Source organism: Pseudoliparis swirei, chromosome 22 (genome assembly GCF_029220125.1).
Source record: "Pseudoliparis swirei isolate HS2019 ecotype Mariana Trench chromosome 22, NWPU_hadal_v1, whole genome shotgun sequence".
Lineage (NCBI taxonomy): Eukaryota > Metazoa > Chordata > Actinopteri > Perciformes > Liparidae > Pseudoliparis > Pseudoliparis swirei.
Genome location: NC_079409.1, coordinates 2,613,573 through 2,631,442, shown reverse-complemented (window position 1 = coordinate 2,631,442; position 17,870 = coordinate 2,613,573). Strand labels below are relative to the sequence as shown.

Below are 17,870 nucleotides of genomic sequence, written 5' to 3'. Positions count from 1 at the left end.
GTTCAGCCTGCTGGTTTACATTAACACAAAAGCACTTTACACACAAAAAATTAAAGATGGAAAACATGAAAAAAGATGAGTGCAAGTAGATATTTAATCCCGCAGATTTATTAATTTATTTATTAATCGAACATTTTTATATTGCCATTGACATAAATGAGCAAATCGAAATGACCTCTGACCTCTTGAGGAAAGACCCTGGAAGACGTTTATATTAGGGAGTAAAAGTTAAAATAATATACAGAAATGTCTTTTATGGAAATCTATTTGTACATACATGTGTTGTCAGCTCTCCTCAAGGTCACGATTCAATGGTTGTTCAGAGTGATGCAATAGAAGAACCATTTCTGGTTCCACAAAGAACCTTTCAAACCAGGGTTCTTTAAAGAACCATTTCCTTAAAGAGTTCTTCAAAGAACCATTATGTTCCTGTTTTCAGCTCCCCTCAAGGTCAGCAGCGCTCCTCAAGGTCACCGGAGATCTCCCCTGCTATGTTAAATGCTCCTCATCGACCTGATCGATGCTCTGAGTGGTTTCCTTCAGGCTCCTCCTCCGGGTTCCTCCACTTTAGATAATAAGCTTCATGGACGATGGCGTCTCCATTGATCCATCATCCAGGACCCGACTGCCCCCCCCTCCCCCCTCTCAGCAACAGCATACCGACAGGAGGTCACGACCTGTGTGTGTGTGTGATGAAGAGGGAGGGGCCACAGGCGGAGATGGATCCATAATCCAGTCCTCCTGACCGAGGTGGTGACCCGCGGCTCTATTTTTATCCGCCGCGTTAGAAAATCTCTCAATGGAGAGAATGCATTTTCTATAATCCGGATGTGTCCATTCTCTTAATGCAGGGACGGACTTTGTACTCAGTTTACAGTCAGACCCTGTCATGTTCCTCTCTTATCACACATCTCTTGGCCAGGACACTCTTGTAAAGGAGATTTTTAATCTCAATGAGGCATTTCCTAGTTAAATAAAAAACAAAACAAAAAAAACACGTGTTCATAGTCGCGTTGAATGCATTTGAATATAAAAAATTAGGCGTTGGCTTCATCTCTCCAGGAAGGCGTGAGGTGTCTTATTATTTTTGTTTTTATGAGCATTCTGTGAACATGAATATATTGCTTATATTATTGTATGTATACATATATGTATGTATAAATATATATACATATTTGAATATATTAAAAAATATATACATATTTCTAAATATATATATATATAAAAATATAAATATGTGTGTGTATATGTGTGTGCAAATATATGTGTGTGTCTGTGTTTGTGTGCATATGTGTGTGTGTATTTTTCCCTTGTTCGTCTCCGGTGAGAAAATCATCAACGAATCATCAGCCAATCAAATTCATTCATGAATTCTGTCATCTGATTTCTTTTAACGTCCTCGCAGCTGGAAGGATGAGCGAGAGAGAGAGAGAGAGAGAGAGAGAGAGAGAGAGAGAGAGAGAGAGAGAGAGAGAGAGAGAGGGAGAGAGAGAGAGGGAGAGAGAGAGGGAGAGAGAGAGAGAGAGAGGAGAGAGAGAGAGAGAGAGAGAGAGAGAGAGAGAGAGAGAGAGAGAGAGAGAGAGAGAGAGAGAGAGAGAGAGAGAGAGAGAGAGAGAGAGAGAGAGAGAGAGAGAGAGAGAGAGGGAGAGAGAGAGAGAGAGAGAGAGAGAGGGAGAGAGAGAGGGAGAGAGAGGAGAGAGAGAGCGAGAGGGAGAGAGAGAGGGAGAGAGAGAGAGCGAGAGAGAGGGAGAGAGAGAGAGAGAGAGAGAGAGAGAGAGAGAGAGAGAGAGGCACATCCATAACTCCTCCTGGGGATCAGCGACATGACATTTCATTAAAGCTCGTCGTCTTTATAGTGGAGCCAATAATCTTTAACCCAGAAGAATCCTGAACAGCTGAGACCTGGACGTGGATTTAAAAGCCAAAAGGTCTATTTGTGGAGCGTCGGCGTGACCTTTGACCCCGAGACTTCGAGGGGGAGGAGCCACGTTGGGACGGGTTTAATCCAAAAAAGACAATCAGAGGGGGATTAACCAAACGGCTGGCGACCTTCACCATGCAAACTCTGCAGGAACAGAGTGTTCCTGCTGTGGAGGAGATGAGTGGTGTTCAGGGACAACTGGGTCAGTAGTTTTTCACAGTTTCAGGTCCAAAAGATGGCCCAGTTCTTCACATGACTCCTCTGGTTGTATAGAAGTATATGCTTCATGTATTAAAGCTGCATTCTCTCTCCTGACCACCAGGGGGCTCCTCTGGTTGTATAGAAGTCTATGCTTCATGTGTTAAAGCTGCATTCTCTCTCCTGACCACCAGGGGGCGACTCCTCTGGTTGTATAGAAGTCTATGCATACTTCATGTGTTGAAGCTGCATTCTCTCTACTGGCCACCAGGGGGTGACTCCTCTGGTTGTATAGAAGTCTATGCTTCTTGTGTTAAAGCTTTATTCTCTCTACTGGCCACCAGGGGGCGACTCCTCTGGTTGTATAGAAGTCTCTGCTTCATGTGTTAAAGCTGCATTCTCTCAACTGGCCACCAGGGGGCGACTCCTCAGGTTGTATAGAAGTCTCTGCTTCATGTGTTAAAGCTGTTGAGAAACTAGTAAAGAGTTCTCTACTTCACTCGCCTTAGCCGGCGCTCTTGTTATTTAATTTTTTTGGCATTTGACGGGCGCTGACCCCGAGGCCAAAGGTCAGGCTTCACCAGACCTGCTTGCTAATTGGCTCCGGGCCCCTCAGGCTGTGGGATCTGACAGCTCCCGGGTCTCCTGGGTGAAAGTCCTGTGTTTGTCACGCTGCTCCTGGAGCTCCGGTTAATTGTTTAAGTGAATAAATAAATTGAGGACGACCTTCCACTGCGGCCGTCAGAACTGGTTCAAGAACACCCTGTACCAGGTCCCCACGAGTACAGTACAAGAGAGTGTGTGTGCGTGTGAGTGTGTGTGTGTGTGTGTGTGAGTGTGTGTGTGTGTGTGTGTGTGTGCGCAACGTGAGCTCCATGTAAAGCGGGTGAGTTTTTCGCCTGCAGTCTGTTGTTCTGACCGAAGAGGAAAAGGTCAGTCCACCGGGGGGAGGAGGAGGAGGAGGAGGATATTAAACCATGGAAATAAACTTCTGTTCTCTTAAAATTATTTAATGTGATTCTTCATCAACAAAGTGTTCATAAACATGGTTACAGTCTGTGCTTTAAGGTCTCATTGTTTATGCAAACCATTATACTATAATAAATACATAGAAATGTGATCATTTGTAAAGTTAAAGAATTCATCAAATTAAACTTTTAAAATGTTCCTATAACGTTTACAGACTTTTTTATTTCTGTTCATAATCAGTATGAAAAACGGTTTATTATACATGTTATATACACACGTATATTAAAGAAGAGTAAGGAAAGTGCAATCGTAATATTAAAAAAATATCAAATATTAAATAAACAAAAAATATGATAGGCAAATAAAATGATAAACACATTTTTATTTCATTTGACACTTCTATTAAAAAAAACATGTACATTTTTTTTTCATCCACTATATTCATCATAAAAAACGACGATGGGATTGATCTGTATTATAATAATAATAATAATAATAATAATAATAATAATAATAATAATAATATTATTATTATTATTGATATTATTAACGACTATAGCACCGGGTGTATTACAGCCGTACCGGCGTCACTCCTCCTGTGACGCGGGCTTCGAGGCACCACGTCCCCCCCACACATGCAGAGCCTCTTCCCGGGGGAAAGAGCGGAGGAACGGAGCCTCTCCTCCCGGCAGCAGCGCGCACAGCGCGGCACACACGCACCCCGGAGCCGACCTCAATTAATCTGGTAGTGCAATTATCCGCCCCCCCCACACCCCCGAGAGGGGCTTTTGCAGCCCGGGAAGCCGGGAGGGGATGAGGGGGGGGGGGGGGCGAGAGAGAGAGAGAGGGACACATTCATGAAGAAGGAGGGCGAAAGTGGCACTGCGCGACTTTGATGCGACAGATGTTGGACAAGTCTAGTTGGACGGTAGAAGGAGGAAGAGGAGGAGGAAGAGGAGGTGGGAGAGGAGGAGGAAAAGGAGGAAGAGGAGGGGGAAAGTTGTTTTTCCTGCCGGAGACCGAGGGTGCGCGTGGAGGAGGTGAAGCTCTGCGGCGATGAGAGCAGCTCCACCACGTGAGTTCATTTTATACATTCGAATACATATTCTTGCATTCGTTATTTATTCATTCAAAGTTTAATTCACAGCATTCCTTTAGGTGTTTTTGCTGCTATTCTTATTCATCATAATGATATAACCATAATAATCCTCACATGTGCAGATGATTTACAGTGTGCCAGGTATAGTTTTATAGTGTTATAGTGTTATAGTGTTATAGTTTTATAGTTTTATAGTTCTATGAGCCTATTTGTGCCTTTAAATCTATTTTTTAGGGTTCCTATACAAACCGGATCAAATGAGACTTTCCTCAAGATTCAGTCAAATATGATCAGTTGTGTTAAAAAAGAGGCAAAAACGTGTTGCTGCGTGGAGACAGAGGACGTTTCAGGTGTGTGTGTGCGTGTGTGTGTGTGTGTGTGTGTGTGTGTGTGTGTGTGCGTGTGTGTCCTGGTGGTTTTATTGTCATATGTCAACATTACGACATATTTTCATGTTTTAGGGGATTTTTGTCAAGTTCCACTTTGAGAAAGCTGAATATAAAAATGCCAATAAAACAACGTTGTATGTGTAGATTGTGTTGTATTGAGCTTAATATTATATATACTGTATATTTATATAATAATATATATACTGCATTTATATATATATACGTTAATATATATATATATTAATATGTATATACATATATATTTATAAATATATATATATTATGAACATATTTATATATATATATATTATACATTTATGTTTGTATCTATTAATTTATATATATATATAAATATATATATTAATATGAATATTAAAACATATATAATATATATATATATAAATATATATAATATATTCAACTATAAATATATTTATATATATTATGAATATATGTATTTATATATATATATTAATATATAAATATAAATAAATATATATATATTAATATATGTATAAATATAAAATGTGCCTTCATGCTTTTACTCTCCAGCCTTGTTGCTTTGTTGTTTGTGTATGTCCGTCATTTTATTGCCGTTGTTGTTGTTGTTGTTAATAATCCTCACAAAGGTCCACAGCAGACGGTGTTCTAAGCAGCAGGATTACGTCGGCTCGTTTAAATCCGGATGTTTCACGCCAAATAAAACAAGCAACTCCACGGTTTACTGAACTTGGCTCCTCCCCTTTTGATTTGATTATTGTCTCGCCTGAAATATGGATCAGCGTTTCAGGAGCAGGTGAAGTCCGACACGAGCAGCGCCGAGGGACCGAGGGACCGCCTGGGGTTCTGACAAATGGGCAATTCAATCAGAGGAAGTGAGCTTTAAAACACGAAGCATAGACTTCTATACAACCAGAGGAGTCTCCCCCTGCTGGTCAGGAGAGAGAATGCAGCTTTATAACACGAAGCATAGACTTCTATACAACCAGAGGAGTCGCCCCCTGGTGGCCAGGAGAGAGAATGCAGCTTTAACAAATGAAGCATAGACTTCTATACAGCAAGATGGCGCGGCTGTGTCCAGTCGCCGTCGCGGCAGCTCCGCGGAGATTGTGCGCTCTTTTAGTTTTTGTGTTTATTTTTAATATTTTCTTTGCCACAAACACATCGGCACTAACAACATACGACCGCAGCACACTTTTGGACATAAACTTTTGCGCAAAACAAGGGTTTTTGTCCACTTTTTCCATCGATCCAGCGTGGCCGGCAGAGATTGTACGGCGAACCACAACAACAGTGGAGCCGCTACTACGGGAGACGACGAAAACATCGAGGAAACGGGCGGAATTCGGAACAGACTGAGAGTTCAAGCCCACCGTCCACCTTTGCCCAGCATCCTTCTTGCTAACGTCCAGTCTCTGGAAAATAAGATGGATGATTTTAGGGCAAGGATCAGATTCCAACGGGACATGCGGGATTGTAACATCTTTTGTCTGACGGAAACTTGGCTGACCCGCTGGTGCGGATCGAGTCATATGCCCAACCGAGTCCTTCTCTGTTTTCCGTGCAGACAGAACGGAAGAGTCTGGTAAATCTAAGGGTGGAGGGTTTGCTTCATGACAAACAACATGTGGTGTGACCCCAAGAACATTAAGACTCTTTCTCGTTCCTGCTCGCGAACCTGGAACATCTGACGATCTCATGCCGTCCATTCTACCTTCCCGGGAGTTCAGCTCGGTCATCACCACAGCCGTCTACATTCCACCACAAGCGGACACCGACGTAGCACTATCGGACCTACATGATGTGTTATGTCGGCATCAGAACAAGTATCCCGCGGCTGTGGTGGTGGCTGGGACTTTAACAAGGCAAACCTAAAAAAGTCATGCCGAACTTTCACCAGCACATTACGTGTGCTACCAGAGGAAAGAACGTTGGACCACTGCTATACGCCATTCAAGAGAGGCTACAAGGCTGTCTCTCTCCTCCGTTAGGAAATCAGACCATGCCGCCATTTTTCTGCTTCCGGAGTATAAACAAAGGATCGCGGAAGCGGTAGTGACGAGGAACGAAGCGGTGGTCTGACCAATCAGAGGCTGAGCTACAGGACGCTCTACGTATCGTCGACTGGGACATGATCCAATCCAGTTCCAGTGGCGTCAGCGAGTTCTTGAAGTAGCAATGAGCCTCATAGCAACGCTTAACGGACACCATCGTCTCCACGGTAAAAGTTAGGGTCTTTCCTAACCAAAAGCCGTGGGTTGATAGATCCATCCGTGAAGCTGTGAACGCCCGTACTGCTGCCTATAACTCCGGTCTTGTATCCGGCAACATGGACGAGTACAAGGCAGCGGTCTATGGACTGAGGAGGGCGGTGAAGGACGCCAAAAGGAGGTACCGAGACAGAGTGGAATCACAGATGGAGCAGCGCGACACCAGGCGCCTATGGCAGGGGCTACGGACTATCACAAACTACCAGAGCAGACACCGCGCAATGGTGAGTGGCGGCGCCTCCCTAGCGGACGACCTGAACTCATTTTATGCACGGTTTGAGGCTAGCAACAACAGCGCTAGCTCGCCGCTAACAACAACACCGTTAAGCGTAGCCGAGGTGAGTTCTACCGCTGGGGATGAACACACACTCTCTGTGACCGAGCACAGTGTGAGGAGGGCTCTGTTGAGGGTGAACACCAGGAAAGCTGCAGGTCCAGATGGCATATCTGGGCGAGTACTGAAGACCTGTGCTAACCAGCTAGCTCCAGTGTTCACCACAATATTCAACCTCTCCTGGCTGAGTCCGTGGTCCCCGCCTGCTTCAAGAGATCCACTATTGTCCCTGTGCCCAAGAATGCTTCTCCAGCATGTATGAATGACTACCGACCGTGGCCCTCACCTCGGTGGTCATGAAATGCTTTGAGAGGCTGATAAAGGACTACATCTGCGCCTTCCTCCCTTCCTCCATGGACCCGCTGCAGTTTGCTTATCGCCCAAACAGATCCACGGATGATGCTGTCTCCCAGGTACTGCACACCACACTCTCTCATCTGGACAGCCAGAGGGGGCTATGTGATACTGCTGTGTATTGATTATAGTTCAGCTTCCAACACCATAGTCCCATCCAGACTGGCAGGCAAGCTGATTGAGCTGGGACTGAACACCCCTGTGTGCTTGGATCCTGGACTTCCTGACCGCCAGGCCACAGGTGGTCAGGGTGGGCAGACACACCTCCAAATCCCTCACCCTGAACACAGGATCCCCAGGGTTGCGTCCTCAGCCCCTACTGTACTCCCTGTACACACATGACTGTGTGGCCAGGTTCAGCTCCAACACCATCATCAAGTTTGCGGATGACACAGTGGTGGTGGGCCTGATCTCCGACAACGACGAGAAGGCCTACCTGGAGGAAGTTGCTGATCTGTCACTCTGGTGCCAGGACAACAGCCTCATCATGAATGTCACCAAAACTAAGGAGCTGATTGTGGACTTTAGGAGGGTACAACAACAGAGGACGTACTCACCACTGGGGATTAACGGGACTACTGTGGAGAGGGTGAGCGGGTATAAATACCTGGGAGTCCACATCACCGAGGATCTGACATGGTCAACAAACACAGACACTCTGGTGAGAAAGGCAAGGCAGCGCCTCTACCACCTCAGGCAGCTGAGGAAATTTAAAGTTTCCCAGAGGATCCTTCAGTCCTTCTACTCTGGAGCTGTAGAGGGCGTCCTGACAGGAAGCATCACAGCCTGGTTTGGCAACTGCTCCGCTCAGGACAGGAAGGCTCTGCAGAGAGTAGTGCGTTCGGCTGAGCGCACTATTGGAACTACACTCGCCACCCTGCAGGACTTGTACACCAGGAGGTGCAGAACCAGAGCCGGCAGGATCATGAAGGATCCTCACCACCCCAACAACAGACTGTTTCAGCTGCTGCGGTCAGGCAGGCGCCTCCGTAGTCACGCTGCAAGAACAGAGAGACTGAGACGGAGTTTCTTTCCTCAGGCCATCAGGATTGTGAACTCCGACCTCACCAGGACCCCCACATAGACCCACACAACTGCCCCTCTTAGGCACACACACACACACACACACACACTTACTGTAAATATTGTGTTGTTTTTTATTTGTAAATAGTGTGTACTTGTTGCCCTTGCACATTCCTGCTGAGCATTGCCACTTTCATTTAACTGCACACCCTGTGTGTGTATGTGACAAATAAAACATCTTGAATCTTGAATCTTGAATCTTGAACCAGAGGAGTCACCCCCTGGTGATCAGGAGAGAGAATGCAGCTTTAACACATGAAGCATAGACTTCTATACAACCAGAGGATTCGCCCCCTGGTGGTCAGGAGAGAGAATGTAGCTTTAAAACACGAAGCATAGACTGCTATACAACCAGAGGAGTCGCCACCTGGTGGTCAGGAGAGACAATGCAGCTCTAACACATGAAGCGTAGACTTCTATACAACCAGAGGAAGGTGAAGATGATTTTAAAGACAAGATGATCTCCGCCCCTCGAGGTGAATGTCTCGTGTTGTTGGACCATAAACAAACATCTTTGTATTTAATGCTTTCTTTTATCCTTCCTTTCATTTCCTTTCCCGCGCTGCGTGTGTCCTGCGTGTCTCCTGCGTGTGTCTTGCGTGTGTCCTTTATAGTTTGATGACGTCGCTCTGTTTCTTATCTTTGGCATTTTTCGTTCTTTAAAAAAAAAATCTACGCAATCAGTTAAAAGTTTTGGGGAATAAAAATTGGATTAAACCACAATCCAGTTAGTCTGGATTCTCTTTTTTAAATCTCCGGTGGCTTCCATTTGAAGGAAGGTATTAGTATCTGATAAACTCTCCACCATCATGGTCGTTGGCAACAAGGAGGAGGACCCGGACCTCATGAGGTTACGGGGACCAGCTGTGGGTGGGTGGAGCTCGGTGGGCTGATTGGCCGGGAGGTGGAGCCTCTGGTGGACAGGTTGGGAATAACAAGGCGGCGGTGACAGCCGGCCTGTCCAGGCCTTTAGGAACCCGTCTGTCAAGCTGCCCTCTTTAGAGTGGTTGATACTCGAGGGTCTTCATACCTCTCAATGCAGTAGAGCAACATATAAAACCCCCAAACTAAAACTAAAAGAGGTTGAACGCCTCCATCCACCGATGACTTTCCTAAACCATCAGCGGGACATTTACGTATCTGACGATTGGCAAGATTTGATCTTCTCTCCGGCGTTTATTTCTTCTTCGTCTTTGCACCAAGTCCAACGCCTTGGAGGTCAGACCGGAGCAGACAGCCGATCCTCGTTGGTCTGACTCACTGCATGAAGATAACAGAGTCATGACCAGAGAGAGGGGGAGGCTATGGAAACTGGCTTAAAGCACCCCCCCCCCTCCCCCATCACATGCAATAAGACCCCCATTCACTGGCTGTACTGCATGCAGCCCATTAGCAAAACCCATTGAGTCAAGGTCGTGGGGGGCGGAGCCTCTTCAGCCAGCGATGGGCCGGAGGGAGGCGACCTCGGAGAGGCAGCCGGCCCTTCAGGGGGGCCGGACTAAAAGTTATTTACCTACCGATGTCACAGTTATGCAAATGATCAGATCAAAGGATATTTATGACGTAACACCCAACAGCTCCTGCTGGCTCCATCACCTTCCTCCACCTTCCTCTTCCTCCACCTGCCTCTCTGTGGACTGACACCACCAAAGAAGACTCAGTGAGGAGGTCGGGGGGGGGGGGGGGGTTCAGGGGGGGACAGTGGGGCGTACTTTGCATACGACTCAAAACCCGAGTCCACGATGTGGGTTCTTCCTTTTAACCCTTTATCGGGCGAGGAACCATATATGGTCACTTCGTTGATGTTGATTTGTTTACCTAAAAACTATTTTTTTGTTTGTCACAACAGTAAACAGTGTTGTTCTGTCCTCCAATAGCACTGCAGTGTTGACATTTTGAATTTCAAAGTATTTCACAGAGCGCCCCATAAAGGGTTAAACATGCCAAACGTTAACCGTACATCTGAGACGCCGAGCTTAGCCGTACCGTCAACATGTGTGTGTGTGTTGGAGTGTGTGTGTGTGTGTGTGTGTGTGTGTGCCGCTTGGCTGTGACTCCTCATTCCTGACGGGTTGAGAGTTGCTCGTCGTCTGCAGTTTTAAATATAGCTCAAATAAACGAGTGAAGGGAATTAGTCTCACAGCGACGTGACAAACGAGGTCGCTGAGGCCGAGGGTGTGTGTGTGTGTGTGTGTGTGACATTGTGTGTGCAGACGTTAACAGGTGGTGCTGTCAGAGCAGGACAACAGGAGGTCCGCTGGTCTTTGGGTCTGTTGTGAAAAAGAGTGTTAAATAAAGTAAATAAAGGGAGAAACAACACGTCCCACCACCAGGGGGAGTGTGAGTGTGTGTGTGTCCGTATGTGTGTGTGTCTGTATGTGTGAGTGTGTGTGTGTGTGTCCGTATGTGTGTGTGTGTGTCTGTATGTGTGAGTGTGTGTGTGTGTGTGTCCGTATGTGTGTGTGTGTCTGTATGTGTGAGTGTGTGTGCGTGTGTGTGTATGTATGTGTGTGTGTGTGTGTGTGTATGTGTGTGTGTGTGTGTGTGTCTGTATGTGTGAGTGTGTGTGTGTGTGTGTCCGTATGTGTGTGTGTGTCTGTATGTGTGAGTGTGTGTGCGTGTGTGTGTATGTATGTGTGTGTGTGTGTCTGTATGTGTGTCTGTGTGTGTGTGTGTGTGAGTGTGAGTGTGTGTGTGTGTCCGTATGTGTGTGTGTGTGTGTCTGTATGTGTGTGTGTGTGTGTGTGTGTGTGTGTGTATGCGTGTGTGTCCGTGCCACCACCAGGGTGAGTGTGATAATATTGAATTATTAAACTTATCTCCTCTATTCAGTTATTAGTTCATGAGTTACTGCGGCTCATTTTCAGCTGGAGGGACTTGATCCCTGGAAAAAGATCACTAGAAACAACCAGTGGCTGTATATATATACACACACACACATATATATATATATATATATATCTATAGATCTATATCTATATAAATATATATATATATATATACTGTATATATATATACTGTGTATATATATTTATATATATATATACCCAGTATATATACTGTGTATATCTACATATATACACATTATATATATACTGTATATATATACTGTATATATATAAATAATATATATATATATTTATATATATACTGTGTATATATACTGTGTATATCTACATATATACACAGTATATATATACTGTATATATATATAAATATATATATTTATATATACTGTATATATACTGTATATATATTTATATAATAAGTAACATATGGTATTATGTTTCGGAGATAATATTTCAAGTCAATGATGAATTATTTGTTATTTTAATTGTTGTGTTTAAAGGGTTAAATTAAACTGAAAAGCTGTTTGTTTCATTAATGTTCAGACTTGTTTCTCTCTCTCCCTCTCCTTCTCCTCTCCTTCTCTCTCTCCTTCTCCTTCTCCTCTCCTCCTCCTCTCCTTCTCCTCTCCTTCTCCTCTCCTCCTCCTCTCCTTCTCCTCTCCTTCTCCTCTCCTCCTCCTCTCCTTCTCCTCTCCTTCTCCTCTCCTCCTCCTCTCCTTCTCCTCTCCTCCTCCTCTCCTTCTCCTCTCCTTCTCCTCTCCTCCTCCTCCTCTCCTTCTCCTCTCCTTCTCCTTCTCCTCTCCTCATCCTCTCCTCCTCCTCTCCTTCTCCTCTCCTCCTCCTCCTCCTCTCCTTCTCCTCTCCTTCTCCTCTACTTCTCCTTCTCCTCTCCTCATCCTCTCCTCCTCCTCTCCTTCTCCTCTCCTCCTCCTCCTTCTCCTTCTCCTCTCCTTCTCCTCTCCTTCTCCTTCTCCTCTCCTCATCCTCTCCTCCTTCTCTCCTTCTCCTCTCCTCCTCCTTCTCCTCCTTCTCTCCTTCTCCTCTCCTCCTCCTCCTCTCCTCCTCCTCTCCTCCTCCTCCTCCTCCTCCTCCTCCTCCTCCTCCTCCTCTCCTTCTCCTCTCCTCCTCCTCTCCTCCTCCTTTCCTCCTTCTCTCCTCCTCTCCAGAGGTCTTGACTCTACTCTGACTCCTCTTGACTCCTCTGGTTATGAGAACTTGGACCCCGACACTGAAACGGTAGAAACACGTCGTACTTCCTGTTCCCCCACATTCCTGCGTGACGCCCTCTCACCTGTGCGTCTCCTTCAGGTCGGGGGGGTAAGATGTTGGCGGGCTCGGTGGTCCGATGGGGAGTCTGGAGCCTCCTGATCCAGTTCGGCCCGGGTGCGTCCGCCGCCGGTTGTCCTCTGCGCTGCGCCTGCCGACCGGAGGCCGGAGACGTCGTCTGCTCCGGCCGACACTTGAGCTCGGCGCCGGACGGCCTCTCCGGCGACGCCCGCCGTTTGGACTTATCTCGCAACAAGATCAAGACCGTCGGGCGGCGCCAGTTCTCCGGCCTCCCGCGACTCCAAGAGCTGGATCTCAGCGATAACGTGATCTCCGTGATCGAGGTGGAGGCCTTCCAGGGCCTGCAGAACCTCCGGACGCTCCGGATTAAGAACAACCGGCTGAAGATCATTCCCGTCGGGGTGTTTTCTGGCCTTCCCGGTCTGCGGCTTCTGGATCTGAGCCAGAACGAGATTCTGGTGTTCCTGGACTACACCTTCAAAGAGCTGGCGAACCTGCAGACGCTGGAGGTGGAGGAGAACGACCTGGTCTTCATCTCCCAGAGGGCGTTCGTCGGCCTGCAGAACCTGCAGGAGCTGAACCTGGACCGCAGCAACCTGACGTCGGTTCCCAGCGAGGCGCTGTCCCGCCTCCAGGGCCTGACGCGCCTCCGCCTGCTGCGCCTCGCCGTCTCCACGTTGCCCGGCAACGCCTTCCGGCGGCTCCACCGCCTGCGGAGCCTCCTGATCGCCAACTGGCCGGCCTTGGACGCCGTGGCGAGCGACAGCCTGATGGGCCTCAACCTGACGTCGCTCGCCATCAACAGCTGCAACCTGAGCGCCGTCCCTTACTCGGCGCTCCGCCACCTGGCGTACCTGCGCTACCTGGACCTGTCCTACAACCCCATCACCGCGATCCAGGGCAATCTGCTCGGGGACCTCCTGAGACTCCAGGAGTTACACCTAGCCGGGGGCAGCCTGCTCCGAATAGAGCCGGGCGCCTTCAGGGGGCTGGCCCACTTCCGCACGCTGAACGTCACGTCCAATCGGCTCGCCACTTTGGAGGAGAGCGTCTTCCACTCCGTGGGGAACCTTCAGGTGCTGCGCCTGGACGGGAACCCCTTGGCGTGCGACTGCCGGCTCCTGTGGGTCGTCCGTCGCCGGCTGCGCCTGAACTTCGACGGGAGTCAGCCCGCCTGCTCGTCGCCCGACGCCGCGCGGCGCCGCGAGTTCCGAGACTTCTCCGAGAAGGAGCTCCCCGGGCTGTTCGCGTGCCGGCCGGCCCGCGTCACGGACCGCCGGCCGCAGGAGGCGCGGGTGGAGGAGGGCGCCACGGTCGCGTTCTCCTGCAACGCCGACGGGGATCCGCTCCCGTCCATCACCTGGATCTCGTCCCAGAGGAACGTCGTCGCTTCCACGGGACGCATCCGAGCGTTGCCCGACGGCACTCTGGAGGTGCGCTTCGCCCAGGTGCAGGACAGCGGCACCTTCCGGTGCCTGGCGGGCAACGCCGCCGGCAACGACAGCCTCACCGTCGGCCTGCACGTCAAGGGCCTCGCCCGCAACCGGACCGCGCCCTTCTTCTGGGACGAGGGCTGGGTGGAGCCCTCGAGCTCCCAGGCCGCCAACTCCTCGGCTCAGATGTCCAAGCCGTACCCGTTCGACGCCAAGACCCTGGTGATCGCCACCACCATGGGCTTCCTGTCCTTCCTCAGCTCGGTGGCCATCTGCTTCGTCTTCATGTTCTTCTGGAGCCAGAGCAAAGGGCAGATCAAGCACACGGCGACCATCGACTTTGTGCCGCGGTCTTCGATGGGCGGCGGCGACGGAGCGGACGGCGGCAGGTTCACCATGAAGCTCATTTGAAGCCGAGGAAGAGGTGAACGTAGAGGGGGGGGCCTCTGTGTGGACCCCGAGGACAGGTACCCCTCCTCAAAGACCCCAACCAGAGCCAGTGTGTTGGGGCGTTCAGGCCCTCCTGGAATAGAAAGACATCGACGGGTTGAAGGCTTTTTCGTGCGTTTGCTTTTCAGCAATTCTTTATTTGAATAAAGCAAATCAACATTCACTCAGCACAGATCTAAGGGCTCGATCGCACCAGGCGCGCCTCTCAAAAACGCGTTGCTAGCAAAACCTTCGATTCCCTACGGTACGGCGCCTTTCAGACGCGCCTTTTAAACGCCGCGGTTTTCTTGCGTTTTTCAGGCGCGGTTAAAAGTTTAAATATTCCCAACTTTAAGCGCGAGGCGCGGAGGAACAACGCTCTCAATGTCAAGGCAGCCAATCGGATCAAGCAGGAGGCCCAAGGCAGCCAATCGGATCAAGCTAGAGGCCCAAGGCAGCCAATCGGATCAAGCAGGAGGCCCAAGGCAGCCAATCAGATCAAGCAGGAGGCCCAAGGCAGCCAATCAGATCAAGCTAGAGGCCCAAGGCAGCCAATCGGATCAAGCAGGAGGCTTTCCTTCCTGTTTTCCCGAGGAGAACCTCATATTAGCGGTATTTAATGACGAAGAGCTTTATAATTCTAAATCTAAACACGACTCCAGCTGACTCCCGCTCGGTCGGAAGTACAACTCAAAGCGCTCGCCATCGAGACACAATTCGCGGAATAGATGGCGGTGTTCGCCGAACTCTTTCCTTTCTTTAAAAAAAATGTCTTGAACCCAAAATCAACGGTTGGCCGCTCCTCCGGCGCACCGCTCTGTTTTTCCCGGCGCATTTTTGCCGAGCCGTTTTTGGAGCGGCTGCGTTTTTAAAAGTCTCGTGTGGCGTGATGGCGCCCTGACTGTGTGTGCAGCACGCATAACACGGTTTTTGGGGATCAACACACGACGAGAGCGAGACGGGTTTCTGGGTCACGCGTGTGATGACGCTGTTGGTCTCGCACAGCATCGATGAGCCGATCGGCGACGCTCCTCGACTTCACGGCGACGTGTCGGAGCTTCTCCAGCGTCTCTCGGCTCTCTGTGAACAGACCGTGCATCCCATAATGTACACAGCAACGCGTCCGCCCACGCACTCACAACACGTCTGGAGTCCACACTGGACCGGGTGACTCTATGATTTCTCCTTTTTTTATATATTCGATGAAACTCTGTTTGTATTTTTGTTTTCGTGCCTCGGTAACTTCCTCACTCCCCTGGCCGTGTTGCTCTCTCAATGTCGGGTCATCTGGCTGTGGGATTAGCGTCTCCCTCACACTCCTGCACGCTCACAGCTTCAGAGAACGACGCTCACGCACACCGGTTTGTTCATTTGACTCTAATAAACGCTTCTATCTCAACCGGCCTGTGTGTGTGTGTGTGTGTGTGTCTTTTGTTTCATACACATTATTCTGTATTCTTTATTAAATGTGGGGCGATGGAATGATCCAATCATCTCAGAATTAATCTCTCAGGGGATCTTCCTCTGAAGGGACTCCATGGAGACCTGAGCTCAGGGAGTGGAGGAAGCTCCAGAAGAAGAAGGGGAGGAGGAAGAGGAGGAAAAGGAGGAGGAGAAGAAGAAGAAGAAGAAGAAGAGGAGGAGGAGAAAACGCAGTAGAGATTGACCCCCCCCCCCCACACACACACACACACACACACACACATGGCCTCATTATCTATTTTAATACGACTGTTTGCTCCTATTGGACGAAAGCCAAAGGGGCGCATTAAATCTGTGTTTTAAGCCCCGCCCCTTCCTGTGACTGCCTGAGGTGTAAATGATCAGGTGACCTGCATGAAGCTCAGAAGGCCGGAGAGAAGCAGCTCTTGTTTAAATGAGTGAATCCACTTTGGATAAACGTTAATATTTATTAAGAGAGACTTGATCCAGTTTCTATCAATAAATGGAACCAGAACCAAGATCAGAACCAGAACCATGATCAGAACCAGAACCATGATCAGGACCAGAACCATGATCAGAACCAGAACCATAAATAGAACAACAACAACAATAACCAGAACCTGAACAATAATCAGACCGAGAACTTCACTGAAGCTTCCTCCTCCTCTCCTTCACTGAAGCTTCCTCCATCTCTCCGTCACTGAAGCTTCCTCCTCCTCTCCTTCACTGAAGCTTCCTCCTCCTCTCCTTCACTGAAGCTTCCTCCTCCTCTCCTTCACTGAAGCTTCCTCCATCTCTCCTTCACTGAAGCTTCCTCCACCTCTCCTTCACTGAAGCTTCCTCCTCCTCTCCTTCACTGAAGCTTCCTCCACCTCTCCTTCACTGAAGCTTCCTCCACCTCTCCTTCACTGAAGCTTCCTCCTCCTCTCCTTCACTGAAGCTTCCTCCATCTCTCCTTCACTGAAGCTTCCTCCACCTCTCCTTCACTGAAGCTTCCTCCATCTCTCCTTCACTGAAGCTTCCTCCTCCTCTCCTTCACTGAAGCTTCCTCCTCCTCTCCTTCACTGAAGCTTCCTCCACCTCTCCTTCACTGAAGCTTCCTCCATCTCTCCTTCACTGAAGCTTCCTCCACCTCTCCTTCACTGAAGCTTCCTCCTCCTCTCCTTCACTGAAGCTTCCTCCATCTCTCCTTCACTGAAGCTTCCTCCATCTCTCCTTCACTGAAGCTTCCTCCTCCTCTCCTTCACTGAAGCTTCCTCCTCCTCTCCTTCACTGAAGCTTCCTCCATCTCTCCTTCACTGAAGCTTCCTCCACCTCTCCTTCACTGAAGCTTCCTCCTCCTCTCCTTCACTGAAGCTTCCTCCTCCTCTCCTTCACTGAAGCTTCCTCCTCCTCTCCTTCACTGAAGCTTCCTCCATCTCTTCTTCACTGAAGCTTCCTCCTCCTCTCCTTCACTGAAGCTTCCTCCACCTCTCCTTCACTGACTTCATCTTGTTTTTGCTCCCATCTAGTGGTCAGACCACCACCCTCCACCTCAGCGCGCCACTGATGCTACAGCATGACGTCACTGCTGAGTGACGTCACCGTGCACCTGACTGGAGGCTTCATCCTGAAGAGCACGAAGAGAGGAAGTTAGAAACATCTCAATAACTTTATTGTTCCTGTCGTCTCGTCTCCTGTCGTGCGTTGACGTGTTTTAATTAGTTATATTATATATAATACATGTTTTAGTTTTAATAAATGAATATAAACTCTGTCGTGATTGTGACGTCATCGTTTACGTCTGACTTTCACAAAGTGCTGCGTCATCTC

The 17,870-nt window shown here is 48.6% G+C and overlaps 1 protein-coding gene across 4 annotated transcripts; it reads left to right on the top strand.

Moving 5' to 3' along the window:
• The first annotated feature begins 2,100 nt into the window (after positions 1-2,100).
• On the top strand, positions 2,101-17,812 carry lingo4b (leucine rich repeat and Ig domain containing 4b). Of its 4 annotated transcripts, XM_056405908.1 has the most exons (4): positions 3,772-4,163; positions 10,195-10,277; positions 12,633-12,702; positions 12,775-16,014. In XM_056405908.1, exon 4 carries the CDS (start codon positions 12,789-12,791, stop codon positions 14,595-14,597), a length of 1,809 nt encoding a protein of 602 aa, XP_056261883.1. In that variant the 5' UTR covers positions 3,772-4,163; positions 10,195-10,277; positions 12,633-12,702; positions 12,775-12,788; the 3' UTR covers positions 14,598-16,014. The 4 variants fall into 4 exon arrangements, 3 of the variants coding, with proteins under 3 accessions (XP_056261884.1, XP_056261883.1, XP_056261882.1); XM_056405909.1 differs by lacking the exons at positions 3,772-4,163; positions 10,195-10,277 and adding an exon at positions 2,101-2,123; XR_008830527.1 differs by lacking the exons at positions 10,195-10,277; positions 12,633-12,702 and adding an exon at positions 17,570-17,812 and having other exon boundaries at positions 12,775-15,976.
• Positions 17,813-17,870: the final 58 nt, after the last annotated feature.